Genomic DNA, 16,815 nt, shown 5'->3' on the forward strand with positions numbered 1-16,815 from the left:
GGAATCAGGACTTAACTCCAATAAATAGAAAAGTAAGCTAAACCCTAGAGGTAATCCTAATCACTCTACTCCCCACATTCGACAACTCCACACTGGTCTTAACGTGACTCTGTTTTGCAAGTCTTGTCCGTCTCTTTTTCTAGAAGATTGGTGCGGAATTTACGGAGTCCCACAAAGTCAAATTTCTGCATCAATAGTAGATTTTTCATAACCCCAAGTCAAGAGTACTAATCATTTTACAAAAGGATTGCGGTGAAATCACTATAGATAAATAACTTTAGTTTATTAGAAATTTGAGTTTCCATAAAACTTCCCATCAATTGAATAGTGTGGTTTTAGCTAGAAATGAATGCATTCTTCAAAGTTTTGAGAAGCTAAAACATTGTGATAAAATAGAAAGATACTTTTTTATTGGATAACACTCTCTACCATTTAATCAAAGCCATTTTTAAAGCTTCCCAACTTATCCAATTATGCTTAATGGCTTATAGTATGCAAAATAATGGATAAAGGGATGAATGTCCTTATCAAATCCATCTGGACATCTTTTAAGTCTAAAAAATTACTTAATATAATTTGTTAGAGGTGGATTTCAGATCACATGGGGCACTTGATTGGATAATGAAACTTACGCGTAGTTATTATCGGTAAACTTCAAGTCTCGCTACCTCAGTTTCATTCTCCACGACCGAACCGATCAAACACCTTGGAATCTTGTTCCCATTTATTGGTCGAACCGATTGGCTTTACTTCAGACTCTTCGACAGACTTCACGACAGCTCACTATGATTCATGGTAATCTTAAAGAGCCGTTGAGGCCTTGTCGGGGACATTGTCACGGAAGTTACCTATAATTAGAACTCATTCACCTCATTTTTAGGTACGTGAACATCTCTTTTCTCTCTAATAAACAACTTGGATTCTTTTTGACTTTGGTATCGGAGTGTTCTCTGTTTTGCAGGTCACCTGTCCACTAGACTCCAGCTCGTTTGCTAGATCAGCCTAGCTTCCGAGCCGAGGTTTGTAGCTTGGTCAAATCCTTAATCAAACATAATTTTTATTTGATTTCATTCTAAATAGCATGTTAGATGACATGTTCACAATGCTATGTTCACTTTAGGTATAAGTCTTCGTGCTTTTACTTTTAGTTTCACCCAAAAAGTTTTGTACCAATAGAGATGTTATCCTTAAACTTATATACCATAAATCTTCACTTCTCGAGTCAATATAAGGCTTTGATCGCATTCCCAAGCAAACTATTACTCTAAAGTTATACCACTATAACTTTATTAGTAAGAGTTATTAGAAAATGCACCGACCATGTTTGAACTATAATGCTATTATAATTAAACCTAGGTCTATTACAGCTCGTTAAAGTTAAACTCGACCCTATTTCAATAATTACACTCCAAAATTTTAAATAAAAAATGAAAAATATAAAATTAACTCCGGAAAATAATTTAAAATGCAATAACACTCGCATAAACTATGAAATATATATAGTAAAGAGTTAATAACGAAAATTTGTTAATTAATTGATTGATTAATTAAGGTATCATGTTATATTGGTTGTATTGTATTGACAGCGATGATGCCTAATAGAGAATTTAGTATCTTTTTAATAGAATTGACTCTAATTTATGGTTGTACTAAAAAAAGACACTCATTTATGGAGGGATAAATAGTTAGAAGGTATTTGGATGGTTGCTATCGTAGTTATATTAGAACCCTTTTCTTTTTACCGAGACAAATATTTAAGCGAAACTAAGGTGCATAGGGAACTCTCCTTGCGTTAAAAGGAATGAAGGACATCTCTAGTAGATATTGTTCAAGAACACGTTCAGGAACTTCTACCATCCAACACCCTTCCACGTTACGTTCCGTCATCATCTTCGCCTCTGTAATGTGTCGTTCGATTTGCAGATTTCTTGCATAAGTTGAAGAAACAACTCTGTAATGTCCGTAAGGTCAAGTATTTTTCTCCCCATCGTACTTATATTTGAAAATATTTTCAACCACTTAAATGAAGAGTATTAATTATGTTTGAAGTTTAACTCTTACATGATCCGAGAAGATTGCTTGATATACCAGTCTAGAAAACTGGAATGATGCAAATTGTGGTCATACCAAACATGATCTTGAAGAGAGATTAACTTTTTTTTTTTTAATATGCAAATTAGCTATTATTAACGCAATATATTTTCACATGTTTAATTAAAGTAATTGAAACAATTTATTATGAGTTGTTATATATGAAAATAGATTGGTTTTGTTAGGATTATAACTTCTTTTTATATGAAAAATAACTAACAAAAACTTTTAGGATGTAATTTTTATGTTTTAACTTAATTAAATAGGCACACTACTAAAAACTTTGAGCGCATTAATATTATCTTTGAAAAATTGAACCCTCGACTCTATGTCTACAATTCTATATTCTAAAGAAATCAAAATTAAAATAAAAAAAACATTGATTATCAACTAAATTATATTGTCAGTCAAAATATAGTTCAAGAGGATAAGATATCAATTAAGTAGATGATTTGAATGGTTGAACTAAAAAAGACCAACCAAATCATTATATTATATTAACATTGAACTAATAAAAAGCCAAATATATGTTAGAGGTGATTTATCTCTGACCACTTGGCAATCCTTGGTAGGATAATAATGATGAGTCGGCGCATAGACTTGATTTGTGCAAGGATTCTTTGACATAATCCATGACAACACGTCGCTTCTCGGGCTGTCGGAGAATCGTTGGAGGTTTGTCGGACATGAACTTCACCTATAAATAGAGACCTTCCGCCTCATTTTCAGGTAAATGAAACTATATTCTCTTGAGTATAGATCAATTAACTACTAACCCGGAGGTCAGAATCCTTACTCTTTTATGAATAGTATAGTTCAATGGTTAAGATATGTTTTCGTTTGTCATTTGTAGGTAAAAAAAATTACATATAATTTAATAAGTTCAAAAAAAAATTTTCTTGAAGCTTTTTTTTTAAGCTGAAATATATAAACATTTCTCCAATGAACTTTTAAATTTTGAACAAATATTAGAACTTTGGAACGTGGTTTCCACTTTGCACCCCCGTTCTCCTTCTTCTTCCTCGATATACAACAGCTCCATTGTTATATAACTCCATTTTTCCAAAAATAGTGTTACGGGTCTTATGGATCAGACCATTTCCTATAGAAATTATCCAAAAACTTTTGAATTTTGCAGGAAAAATGGGGAAATGAAGCAGCAGTTAAATCAGTCATACAGGTCTCGTTTTGCTTTCGATTTGAAAATCTCAAGATTTTAGCCCTCATTTCGACTTCGATTGCTGACCCACAACACTTGCTTCTTACTTCTCCCTCTCCATTTCCGTCTCTCTCAAGCTTCGCACCTTCTTCTGATCTTCTTCTTCTTCGACTGCATTCTTGTTCTTGACCCATTTGAAGCTCTGAATCGGGCGTGTCCGCCATTAGCGCTGTTCAGAATGAGCTCTCAAGCTCCCAAATCGTCAAGACCTGCAAAACCCCCCAACCAATCGCCGCCCACATCGAGATCCTCCGCTTCCTCTCTCTCATCCCATCTCGCCATGGTGGAACTGAAGCAGAGGATCCTCACCGCGCTCTCTAAGCTCTCCGATCGAGACACCCACCAGATCGCCATTGACGACCTGGAGAAAATCATCCAGTCCATTTCCCCGGAAGCCATTCCTATGCTTCTCAATTGCCTCTACGACTCCTCCGCTGACCCTAAACCCGCCGTGAAGAAAGAGTCATTGCGGCTTCTAACAGTCGTATGTGCTTCACATAGCGATTCTACTTCGACCCATTTGACCAAAATTATCGCCCACATCGTGAGGAGGGTGAAGGATTCAGATTCCGGCGTCAAGGATTCGTGTCGAGACGCCATTGGAGCGCTGTCGGCGCAGTACTTGAAGGGGGATGCTTCCGGCGGCGATAACGGCGGCCTTGGTTCGGTGGTGGCGCTGTTCGTGAAGCCTCTGTTTGAGGCAATGGGGGAGCAGAACAAGGGTGTTCAATCTGGCGCGGCAATGTGTATGGCTAAGATGGTGGAGTGCGCGGCAAGCCCACCCATCACGGCGTTTCAGAAGCTTTGCCCCAGGATCTGTAAGTTGCTCAACAATCCAAATTTTTTGGCAAAGGCTTCACTCCTCTCTGTGGTATCCAATTTATCACAGGTTCGTTTTAACTCTCTGTGGTTGTCCCTTATGTTTATTTTCTTGCCTGTAATTTTGTTATTTCACATTTTTTCATCATGTATTTTGAAATTTGGTGCTGCATTTGATGGTTTTGTCTGAAAAATGAGTTCAATGAAGATGTTTGATAAGCAGCAAGAAATAATACGTTGCAAGTTTATTATGTTTGGAGGGCAAAATGAACTTAAGACTAAGCATTATTTCTGAAATCCTCAATGTTGTGAAGCAAGTATATAACTTCATAACGATGGAAGCAACTTTTCTTTAGAAACTTTAGTTGAGTTCAATATCAAGGCCTGCTACTTCAGCGTGAAAAGATGAACTAAAATTGTCTCTCCTTTTAAGAAAACAAAGTAAAATGAACAGATGATTTGAAAATGTTTACAAGAACAGAACTAGAAGTCAATGGCTAGTCCTCTAACTAAAGAGAAAAAAAAAAAAGGGTAACATGTGCAAGTACAGACTATTTTCTTTTAGGTGATAATTATTTAATTTCAGTTTCTAGGGAAAATATGTTACCTCTCACAACTCCAGATTCTCCAGTCTTGTGTTAGAAAAAGAGGAAGACTTCAGTTTTTTCATTAGAGTTATCAATTCCAGAACTTCCTCATTGGTAAACACCTCCTGGTTCCAGGAATTCAACTAGCTGAACTAGCACACCACAACTCTGAAATGAAGCATCCTTTTTATTTAAAATATCATAAAGTCTAATAAGGGAGGAGGCATAAAGGAAATTTAACCAAGGATCCTTATAAAATCTAACATCTTTGCCATTACTCACCAAGAAAAGGCTTTAATCCTCTGTAAAGTGACCAAGATTCATGATTTCCTTCCATCGAATTTCGGAACTACATCTCTTCTAGACTCTAAAAACCAACCCCCAAACTAGTACCAAATTTGCTAGTGATGGTTTTACGCCAGAGCATGTGTCTTTCCTCCTTCCTCACTTTTTGGGTTGAAGCGTGGAATTCGACCCCTCTTTAATGCTTCTCTATGGGGCAGTGGTCTCTGCTTTGTTGATTACCAACCTTTGGGTTCCTTTTTGTAAGTTTTTTTCAGCCCTTAGTTGGTTTGGCCGTGGTTTTTTGAGGCTGTATTTGTTTGTTTTTCATTTTTCTTGATGGAAGTTCATTTCTTATGTGCATATAAAATAGAAGTGTCTGAAAATCCTCTTGGAAAAGGAATTAGGCTGCAAGTTTGTCAAAACAGCTCGGAAAAGGCCAGGGGTAATTTTTCCCTGTGGTGGCTGGGGGGGACTACATGACCCTGCCCCTATACATGGTTCTGTGGCCCACACCAAAACAGCACCTTACCCCTATATGATGGATTGTTTAGCTATTATCAGAAACCGATAACAATTTATATATATCTGTTGCCTTCATACTAAGAAGAACATAATAGTTTAGTGGAACTTGTTTCAGGTTGGTGCTATTGGACAACAGAGCTTGGAACATTTGCTACTAAGTATTCATGAGTTACTTGGGAGCACTGATTGGGCAACACGCAAGGCAGCAGCTGATGCCCTAAGTGCACTAGCATTGCATTCAAGTAATTTCATCACAGATGGAGGTGCTTCCACTTTGGCAGTACTTGAGGCTTGCCGTTTTGACAAGGTAATCTTTTGCTTTCATTTGTATAAAGCATTTCACCCGCCCTGCCCTATCTCTGTTATATCTGTGTGCATGTATTTCTTATTTCCTTCTCGCATTCTATAGACTTCAAGAATTAATTTTTCAGAAAAGCTTCCAAACTTCTCAATTCAATCTTTTCTTTTTCTTTCTTTTTAATGATAGATTTTTATTTTTCTAGAGGTTTTTCTTTATAGTTGGTGAATTCCTTATTCTTCCACTTTTTTAATCTCTTTCAGGATAAAAAAAAAAGTGAATAGGATGCATGTTTTTCTCTGGTCTCTGGCCCTTCAAAACTAAAAACATTATTTGCAAGACTATTGTAAGTGAAACTAGAATATTGTTAGTTTGTAACTGAACACTATGATAACTAACTAGACTACTGGATGCTGATATTCTGGAACACTTGTATAAGAACTATAAATTTTATTTGTTGAATAGAATCTTATTGTTTGGAGGATATAGCATAACAATTGTCACGGTGGGGATTAATGGTATCTAGTTTATTTTACAGATAAAACCAGTTCGAGATAGCATGACAGAGGCACTTCAGTTATGGAAAAAACTTGCTGGGAAAACAGATGGAGCTGCGGAAAGCCAGAATGCATCTCAAGGTATACTGATTGATGGGTCTTTTCCCCTTTTACTTTTGATTTTGTTCTTCTTGAGGTTGGGGAGTACCTTATTTTATTTTTTTCTGGTGCCATCTAACTCTTGTTCCATTTCCATGTGATTTTCTTGCTATAAATGTCAGACGGTGAAAACCATGAAACAGCAGACTCATCAGAAAAGTCTGACCCAAAAAATGCTGATTCCCCTCAGGGAGGGAGGTCACTAGACAAAGATAAATCTGAGGATTCAGTACCGGTTTCAAATTCATCTTCGAAAGCCAAATGTGGTAGTATTTCGGATAAAGCGGCTGTAATATTGAAGAAGAAAGTACCTGCCTTAACTGACAAGGAGTTGAACCCAGAGTTCTTCCAGAAACTTGAAACTAGGGGATCTGGGGATTTGCCTGTGGAGGTGGTTCTTCCTCGCAGACACGCTGGTTCTTCAAATGCAAACGATGAGAAATTGGAGCCAGACGATTCAAATGCCGGGGGAAGATTAAATCGCGTTGAAAACACACATTCTGATGATTTCCATAGATCATTCAACAGTAAGTATCGAGACATCGAAAGAGGTCAATTGGCTACTCATTCTAAGCTGCGGGATTATGAAGATCTCGAGCGAGATAAATGGCATGATGGGAAAATGAATGGAAGAGATTCCAGAACAAGAGCATACAATGTGAATGATCAAAATGACATATCTCAGAGGGAATCTTCTGGCGCTCGTTCTGACTTCTCCAAAATGGACACGCACTCGGAAAGTGCCTTCATAAACAACAAAGGAAGTTGGTCCGCTATCCAGAGGCAGCTATTGTTGTTGGAGAGGCAACAGGCACATTTGATGAACATGTTGCAGGTATATGCTCAACATATGCTATGTGGGGTTAGTTCTCATGTCTGAATTTTAACTTGTTATTTCACACTTCTATATCACAGGATTTCATGGGAGGCTCTCATGATAGCATGATAACTTTGGAAAATAGAGTACGTGGACTCGAGAGAGTCGTCGAAGAAATGGCTCGTGATTTATCTGTGTCGTCAGGCAGGAGAGGTAATTTTGCTCTTGGATTTGAAGGATCGTCTAATAGGCATCTAGGCAAGTATGGTGGATTTTCAGACTATCCCGGTGGCAAGTTTGGAAGAAATAATGATGGGAGGGTTGCTTTTGGAGAGAGGTTTGTTCAATCAGAAGGAATTGGTTCGAGTATGAGAGGAAGGAGTGCTGCGTGGAGACCTGATATGGCGGCGGAGACTTGGGATTATCCTGCTTATGTGTCGAGAAACGGGCAGATGTGCTCTAAGAGAACTTTAGATGGTGGCATCGACAGTAGGTCGTCTAAATCAGAGCAGGAGAGTGACCAGGGAGGTAGCAGAAGAGGCTGGGACAAAGGGGCTGGACCTTTAAGACTTGGTGAGGGGCCATCTGCAAGAAGTGTTTGGCAAGCATCGAAAGACGAAGCAACCTTAGAAGCGATTCGAGTCGCTGGGGAAGACAGCGGAATATCCAGGACTCCAAAAGTGGCGATTCCCGAATTGACTGCAGAAGCATTAGCAGATGACAATGCTGGCCAAGAACGGGATCCAGTATGGACTTCTTGGAACAATGCAATGGATGCCCTTCAGGCAGGCGACACGGAGACAGCTTATGCTGAAGTGCTCTCCACTGCGGATGACATCTTGCTCATAAAACTAATGGAAAGATCCGGTCCTGTGGTCGACCAGCTCCCCGACGAGATTGCTGCTGAGGTCTTGCGTGCCGTGGGACAATTTTTACTCGAGCAGGACTTGTTCGACATATGCTTATCTTGGATTCAACAGGTATGTCTTTTACTCAACTCCCATCGTTTTTCGAAACTTCTCACCTTTATTAAGCTGTTACGAGAATGGTGAAACTGAAACTTTGGCATGGTGTTTCAGTTGGTAGACATTATTTTGGAGAATGGAGGTGATTTTGTGGGGATTCCTATGGAAGTGAAGAAAGAAGTGTTGTTAAATTTTCATGAAGCTTCTTCAACAATGGATCCACCAGAAGATTGGGAAGGTGCTTTGCCTGACCAACTTTTGTCACAGTTGGCCTCTGCTTGGAGAATTGATCTTGGACACCTCCAATAGGCCATTTATGAACCTTTTTTTTTTCTCTCCCTTTTTGTGCTGAATTGCTGTTTTTTCCCATCCAAAATGAAATGAAAAATGGGATTTTTATATATATTTGTTTTTTTAGGTAAGTGGTTTTAGGTTAGTTTTTTGTTTGTTTCTCAATTATTTTTAAGAATGGTGATTTAATAATTCTTACATGTTAATACTATTATGTTTGGAATTATTGTTAAAAAATGTGCGAGATTAAAAGGAAGAATAGTTTCTATTTGTTCTAAAAACAAATAGATCATCTGATAGAATATATGTGCAAAAGATAATTTGTATAGAAAACTTTTAATTGCGTAGTTATGTTAAAAAATTATGGAGTTTTTACTTTTTAAAATAGATTAAATTACATTTTTAAAAATTAGAGTTTTTATTTTTTGTTGTAATAAATTTTGTTTTGAAATATTAATAGGAAGTTGAAATAGGTGGCCAATTGTGTGTATCACTGCTAATAGATGTAAGCATAAAACTTTTTTTATTATTTTTTTAGTACATGAAGTGGGGTAGAGAAATTTAAACTTATGACTTCTTGGTTAATGTCTTGAGTTATGCTTCTAGTGAATGATAATTTTTATTAACGAATATAATTTCGATTAGACTCCCTAGTGATAATTTAGTCGATTGAAATAAAGATGAGAAGAAAAAATTAATTAAAAATATATTATATATACTTGCCAATCAAAAAAATTTTCAGCTAATATAGATCTTGATTTTTTCTGCTAATATAGATTTAGAAAGAAATATGGTACCAATCCGAACGTAGCTCGATCGCACTTATTATCCTGGTGGGATGTGACTTGTGTATAAATTTTGAAAATGGATACCATCTTTCAAGTCAAACTCAAAAGAGTGCTGTACAAAGTATCATGATTTTCTTTTACAAAATTCAGTAAATTTATATAACCAATCTGTTGTTGGTTTGGAAGTGAATATGTTCAACAACACAAGGCACACCATATAATAAAAAACCACTACTTTGAACTCATCCCATAGCTCATCAAGATCTGTTGTATTATTATAGCAGAAGAGCAAAAACCAGAAGCCAGTTTCATCTTCCTCTATTCACTGCAGATGAACTTCTCTTTAATTCCAACATCAACATGGTCCAACTTATAACTGAATTCATGGGAACCAAAAATCGGGTTATGGAGGCAGCAGTATTTACTGAGTAGTTCTTATACTCTATCTGGACTTATGCCCATTAGTTTCTGTAGTTTCTTTCTGTAGTTTCTGTAGCTTCTCAATTTTCTTTTCCTAGTGGTTTCGTCGAGATGAACTTCGTCTGAAGTAGCTCTTCTGCTCGAGCCCTTGGCTGTGAACTGACTAACTGGTTCTGAAGGAGGATCGTCATTGCTTTCCTTGGAGTCTTTAGCCATTTGTTTGGAAGTTCCTGCACCTGCAACGTGATCAGACTCAACAGAATCTTGAAATCTTTGTGTGGGAGAAAATTTACTAGTGACAGAAGTGTGGGATCCGACGCCAACTGAACACGGAGTCGAACATTCGGGACTTCCTAAACTAAATGATTTAGGTGAGGTGCAGCAACCATCCCCACCCTTCACTTCCTCTATTGAAGCTGACCTCCTTTCCAAGCTTCCAGCTTCTCTGGTGGGAAAACCAGATTTACAAACCGGTTTGAACAAAACATCAAAGTCGTCGCTCTGCTCATCATCTAGGATCTCTATAATCTCATATTTCATGGAGGAACGAGAAACAGTCTCGCCGTTCTTCAACCCCATAGCTACACTTGGAGTATGGTAATCTTTAGAGCTCAATTCAACCTCAGCTGGCGACGTTTGAGAAGTATCTGAGCTTCTTCTCAAAATGTTTGGTAGTTTTCCTCCGCAAATAAACTCAGAATTCTTCCACCACTCGAAGTATCTTAACGAAACACTGGGCTCAAAGGCCCTCGGAGGAACAAAGAAGCAAACATTTTTAGGGACAATGAGCAATCCAGAGAATTCACCAGGTAAATCTTGATCCATGCCGAACTGCATCGCCACACGATGAGGCATATACCTCTCTTTACTATCAAATCCAACCAAGTAAGACATTGTCATACATATGACATAACATTGCAAATCCTCATCAGAATTCTTACCATTGTCAACTAATAAATGCTTTTCAAGTATGTAGTAAGATGAATGATTCCAGTTGCTTATATCAGCAGCATAGGGCCTCCATTGAAAGCATTGCCCTGTTATAAAGATGTTATCAACAATAGATTTTTCAATTTTAAAGGTGACTTTGTTCCAGAGTGCAGTTCTTGGTTCCCAAGGCTCGAGTTTATTTGGGGGTTTCTGTATTAGATCAGGAAAATGCTCAAAAGCCCACAATAAAACAAGTTGAAATGGAGCAAAGACATTGATTTCATCGTCATCATCATCAAAAGAAAGTGCTTTCTCCTTCAGCAACCTCAAGTTCTTATACAAGCCTGCAAGAACTGCAGGGGCTAGAGCCATCTGGGTACCTTCAGACAAATGGGCAGCAATGGAAAACACATCCTTCGAAATGGTTTCTTTAGCATGTATAGGGAAGACATACCTTGACAACCAGAGTGAGAGAAATGCCACATGCTCAAATTCACTGTCATTCTCCATAAAATGCTTCATCCAAGCTCCATGAGAAGCCTTCTTAGACCTCTCTCTTGACATTGCAGTCTTTCTGTCTCTCATGGCGTTCACTGCCATCTTCAAGGCATCTGTAGTCAGAGGCTTCTCTATGGGTTCCCCAAGAACAGAGAAACCCCCAAGAATCATCACATCTTCTAATGTAATCGTGGCTTCCCCCCAAGGAAACACAAAAGTGTTCGTCTCTGTACACCAAAACTCAGCCAAACCCAACACTACTTCCTTATTGCACCTAATCTCACAGCACGAACTCATGATGGCATCGTGAATTCCAGTATGCTTCCACATGATAGAGCGTTTTACCTCCAACTTTTCGACCCATCTATCCCAATTCTTCTGTGGCAATGCCCATCCTCTGAAGTTCACTTTCTTTGGCCACCCTTTATCTCTTATAGACATTTCTTCAAACAGTAGGTTGGCACGCCCAGAAATCCTCTCTGCGTCGGCCGAGCTCCCCGCGCATGGTTTCAGAAACCTCCCAATCCTCTCGGTTGGCTTCCCGCTTCTGGAAATGACTGTCCCGTACCTTTCTTGATACATGAAATCCGCCATTTCCATGGTAACCAGAAAAACGAAGGCGAAGAAGAAGAAGAAGAAGAAGAAGAAGAAGGGGAGGCGGAGGCTGTCGATTGAGACATTGCCGAATCCCGGTTGTGGAATCGAAATATGTATAGAGAGGCGAAATGCGGCGGAGAGTAATTTCAACTATGGATCGTTAAATTGTGAAGAGTTTCGTATGAAAAACTTCAATCGACGCCTTGCTTCATTTATTTGCCTATACTTTTTCTTAAATCATTTAAATTACAAATTTCAACTACAATCATTTTCAAAAACTTGTTTTTATAGGAGAAATTTAGATAATTCGTAGAAAAACAATACAAAAAATGATGGACTAGCCACGAGCATCTTCGACTGGAATAGCTTCGCTGTCAGACACCCAAAATTATAGATAGATAGGGAGCCCCACTCTACAGTGGTATTTGATTCTATCTCAATCTTAATATCAAGGTCGATCTTCTAAGCGGTTCATCTCGACCTGATCGGTAAAGACCATTCACTTTATTACATAGATAAGAGACTTTAAAATTAGAATTCTAAATCTATTTTGTAGATTGATTTGATGCAACTTAACTTTCAATATAATTGTTAATTTTTGCGTTCATTTTAATTTTGTGCTTCCATTTTTCATGACTTCATTTTGATGAATTTCAAGAGATTTTTGTGATAATTTTTTGTTTGACAGTCGTTACACTCAATTTTTAGTTTTCACAAAACAAAAGTTAGGATAAAAATTAAAATTTGTTTAACAATATTTTAGTGGTACAATTATATATTCCAATTTTGTCAGTGGCATTATTATTTGAAATTAGATAAATTTTTTAGTTTTTGAATAAAATAATTCTAAAAGGGGCAGGCTCTTGCACTTCCCAAGTGAGCGCCGCCACAAAAAATTTCAGATTATCAATTATTATTCAGTAATTTTTAGATTTTTTTTAATTACTTATATTCCATCTTTATATTTTCATAATTGAAAGATTATATTGTTTTAGCAGTGTAATTATATCCTATAAAATCTCTTCTTTTTTTTAATCACGAAGATTAGACTACCACGCTCGTGACTATGACATGACTTAATAATAAATTGACATAGGTTGGCCTTAAAAATTTATATTATTTTATAAAAATTCATATCTCGTCAATATATATTTCTTCTAAAACTCATTTGACGTTTCTCCTTCCCTCTTCTTCTTCTACAATTTCTCACCTTCTTGTTTTGTAACACATTATTCACTTTTTAGATAATTTAAAAGTATACAATTATCTTTTGTTTTTTTATTTGTTTTTTTATTTATTATGTTTCCTCATCTTCTAAATGAAATATTACATATATTTTTAATTATATGATTAAATTGGGAAATTCATAGTGAGAATAGTGAACACATTCATCATTCATCATCACAATTTCTAACTTTTTATTATTTTGCATGTTAATATATATATACATTCAATATTTTCATTATTTATTTTTCCTGCCTCTAAATATTTTTATGTATCCATCATTTTTGTGCAGTTAATCATAGTTCCTAACTTTTTATTATTTTTTTATGTTAATCTAAGTAATAAATGGATCTCTTGTTTTTCTATTCTTTAATAAAATTATTAATCTATTGTTGTAAACTATTTTGGTGTAATAAGGGATATGGTTTTTAATTTTATGTTAAAGAAAAAACCATATTCAGAAAAGAAAAAAAGTAGCAAATAGAAATATAAAGTAATTTACTTATTCTTCCCCAATAAATCACTCCAATTTTTTAAACCAAAAAGTGAAAGACATTCACTCCATAGGAAAGTATAAAAACCTCACAACCAAATTATATATGTGAACATATTTTTAGGTTAAATCATAATTAAAAGTGTCATGAATTTCCGGAGTCAAAGTTTTTTTTTTCCTTTTTCTTTTTAGTTTAATAATATATGAAGATGAGAAATTGATTCAATAACATTTTGATCGAAATTATAATATCTTAATCAGTTAAGCAATACTCACGTAATTTCACCGACACATGTTAAAAAAACAAAAAAAAAATATATGTTATAGTCAAATAAAATGGTAAATCAAGTAATGATGGTTCAGAAGATTTTTTACTTATGAGTTTAATAACCAATCATTGAAAATTTAAGTTTTATGTAAAATGTGTTTGAATTGCAATTTTTTTTGCGTATAGTATGTCGGGGTAGCGGATCGAATTCACAACCTTTTGGTTTGAATTGCAAATTGGTTGAATAGTTTGCGAATTTATAATGAGACCCACATGCTCGATATATGTTTGATTTATTGACTTCATAGTTTTAAGCCGTTTTTTAAGTTTCTCAATTATTCTTTACTAAATTTAATACTTTTGAAATTTTCATTTTGGTATACTAATTTCATGTAATAATCTATCTTTAACATCTGTCATTCTCTTTAAAAGAAAAAAAAAACCATCTGTCATTCAAATTTTCTATTGCATATATATATATATATATATATGTTCATTTTTTAAATTAACATCTATATTTTTAAATATTTTATTTTAATATTAAAATGTTATATAAAAATCTATCTTAATTTATACCATTTAATTTTAGTGTATAGAGTCGAGTATCATGTTTGAAAATGAATGGGGTAGAATTTAATTAATATAATACAAATTTTTTTTGCCTGAAAAGGCATATAATACTAAAATTAAAAAATAAAGAAAGCAATCATGAGATTTGTAAACCAAAAGAGGAAAAAAAAACATTGGAAAGTATAAATACCCAAATAAACATTTAAATGGTACAATAAATGAAATAAAATAAAAAAATTTATGTTTTGTGCAAAAACATATTCAATTGGTTGTTTGTCCGACAACTAATTCTATTGACTCTGATGATAATTTTTGTCCTAGAGGCTTAATTTTAAACGTAAATTCTTAAAATATGTCACAATAAAAATAATAACAATAGTAATATATATTTTTATAGCTAAATTCTAAGAAAGATTAAAAAAGAGAGAAGTTTGATTCCAAATATTTTATAATTAAAAAAAATTGACAAAATGAGTTTGAGAAATTATTGAATCAATAAATTTTAAACCATTGAATTATTAACTTCACAATGTAAATATTTCACTTTTTCTTTCTAATTTACTAATTAAATTATTATTTCTATAGGAATCCGCAAAAGGCCGAAGCCGAAGGCCCAATAAATCCAGTGGGCCCAGTTCGGTTAAAGCTCGAAAAAGAAAAAGAACGAAAAAGACTAATTGGAAGCTTTTCTCTATCAGAGCCAGGTTTCGATCCTGGGACCTGTGGGTTATGGGCCCACCACGCTTCCGCTGCGCCACTCTGATTATTGAGAAGCAAAGCAATACTTTATTTATATAAAGTAGATAACAATTCCAATAAATAAGACAAACATTCAGAAAATCTTAAAAATTATTTATGACGTCATATTATATATTTTATTTACATTGTTTTAATATTTTTGAAGCTTTAAATTTATTCTCATTATGTAAAATTTTTTCAACAAGATCTCTACACATCGCAACCTTCTCTAAATTCGTGATGTTATGAAAATCGGTAGTTCTTTAAATAGATGTAAAACAATTTTTTTTAATCTTCTTTCGGTAATTAAGTTAAATGATTTCATCAATAGAAATTTAGTTAAGCAGTTAATGCATTTGTATCCACACTCCAAAAAATATATATATCTATCGATATAATCTTAGTGGTAAATAATACCAATATATAATTAAGAGGTCACGAATTCCAATCCTCTACACCAATTGTATCACACACACACATATATTTATATATATATATATATATATATATATATAATCTATTTTCTTCGTGCTAATGATTATTATGAATGAGAAAAATAATTGTTATTGGTGGATATAAAAATATAATTTATATCATGATGTGAATGATAGATTGAGGATATGGTAGATATGACACTAGTGATTTTATTTTTGGATGCACAAAACATTTTTTAATCATTAAATTCCTATGAAATTTTTATTTATTTTGTTTTGATCTATAAATTTTAAAATATTTCATTTTATTTAATTTCTTAAGTTACACAATTCTATTTAATCCATAAACTTTTAATGTAGTATTTCATCTACATGAATATCTATGGATCATCTCTATCTATATATCAATCTTGTTAAATAATTTAAAGTCCAAAATTGAAAAAGAAAAAAAAAATTCAAAAACTAAAATAAGATTTGAACTTTTTTTTTTTTAATGTTTCTCATGATCGACGAGGAAGTATAACTCGATGACATTTGTAATGTAGAAGATTCTTTTATTAGGCAATGAAATGACCCTATGAACAATGATGAAAGTGTTTGAAATATAATTCAATTGTGGATGTGAAAATGCCCAAATACAATACATAAAGTTTTGTTCATGGTTAATTTACTCTCCAACTATATAATTTGTGGTGCTTCTTCCATTACCATAATTTTATTTTTCATATATGTGTAATGTGCTTCCCCATCTTTTGATAATTTCTAGTGCTCCCACTACCTAAAGATAGGGAAATTTGTAGTAGTGTATAATGTCACATAATCCATTTTATTTAGAATTGAATCGTGATCCTCGATGTATTAGTTTGATCTTATAATAAGAACGCATAATTATTATTGCTATAAAACAAGATCGGATGTTAGCTTTTGTTATCTTTACTTAGAGAAACAATTGGAAAGAAGTGAGTCGATCGTTGGAACTATTGGTCTTGGAATCAAGAATAGATAGGCTTGCTTTTTAATTGAATTAAATTTTTTATCCAAACTTAAACGTAGGTTTATGCTTTTGTTCGAAGAATCTGAAAATCTAGATTTGATTGCTGTGTCGAATAGGGGAAGAAAGAAAAATTCTTGTTTTTATCCATCCAGTTTGAGCTCTGTATTATATATACACAAGAAAGAAAAACTTAAACTAAAATTTGTTTGACAATAATGATTCTTTTCAACTATGTAATTATTATTAAATGATTATTTTATTTTTAATTATCAAAATCAAATATAAATTATTTATTTTAGTGCAACGAGTAT

The 16,815-nt window shown here is 34.4% G+C and overlaps 2 protein-coding genes and 1 non-coding gene across 3 annotated transcripts; 1 reads left to right on the plus strand and 2 right to left on the minus strand.

Annotated features, from left to right (window-relative positions):
* Positions 1-3,070: 3,070 nt before the first annotated feature.
* TOR1 (ARM repeat superfamily protein) lies at positions 3,071-8,662 on the plus strand. Its single transcript, XM_022283905.2, has 6 exons — positions 3,071-4,199; positions 5,639-5,830; positions 6,360-6,459; positions 6,600-7,312; positions 7,393-8,274; positions 8,374-8,662. The coding sequence occupies exons 1-6, from the start codon at positions 3,489-3,491 to the stop codon at positions 8,566-8,568; spliced, it is 2,793 nt and encodes a 930-aa protein (XP_022139597.1). The 5' UTR covers positions 3,071-3,488; the 3' UTR covers positions 8,569-8,662.
* Positions 8,663-9,426: 764 nt separating this feature from the next.
* LOC148208067 (uncharacterized) lies at positions 9,427-12,044 on the minus strand. The gene has a single exon (XM_088119435.1). It carries the CDS (start codon positions 11,784-11,786, stop codon positions 9,774-9,776), a length of 2,013 nt encoding a protein of 670 aa, XP_087975561.1. The 5' UTR covers positions 11,787-12,044; the 3' UTR covers positions 9,427-9,773.
* Positions 12,045-15,030: 2,986 nt separating this feature from the next.
* On the minus strand, positions 15,031-15,102 carry TRNAM-CAU (transfer RNA methionine (anticodon CAU)). Its single transcript has one exon. It is a non-coding gene; the product is annotated as a tRNA-Met (tRNA).
* Positions 15,103-16,815: the final 1,713 nt, after the last annotated feature.

The sequence above is a fragment of the Momordica charantia genome (genome assembly GCF_013281855.1).
Source record: "Momordica charantia cultivar OHB3-1 chromosome 11 unlocalized genomic scaffold, Mcharantia_2.0 BLBB01000011.1, whole genome shotgun sequence".
In the NCBI taxonomy this organism is placed as follows: Eukaryota; Viridiplantae; Streptophyta; class Magnoliopsida; order Cucurbitales; family Cucurbitaceae; genus Momordica; species Momordica charantia.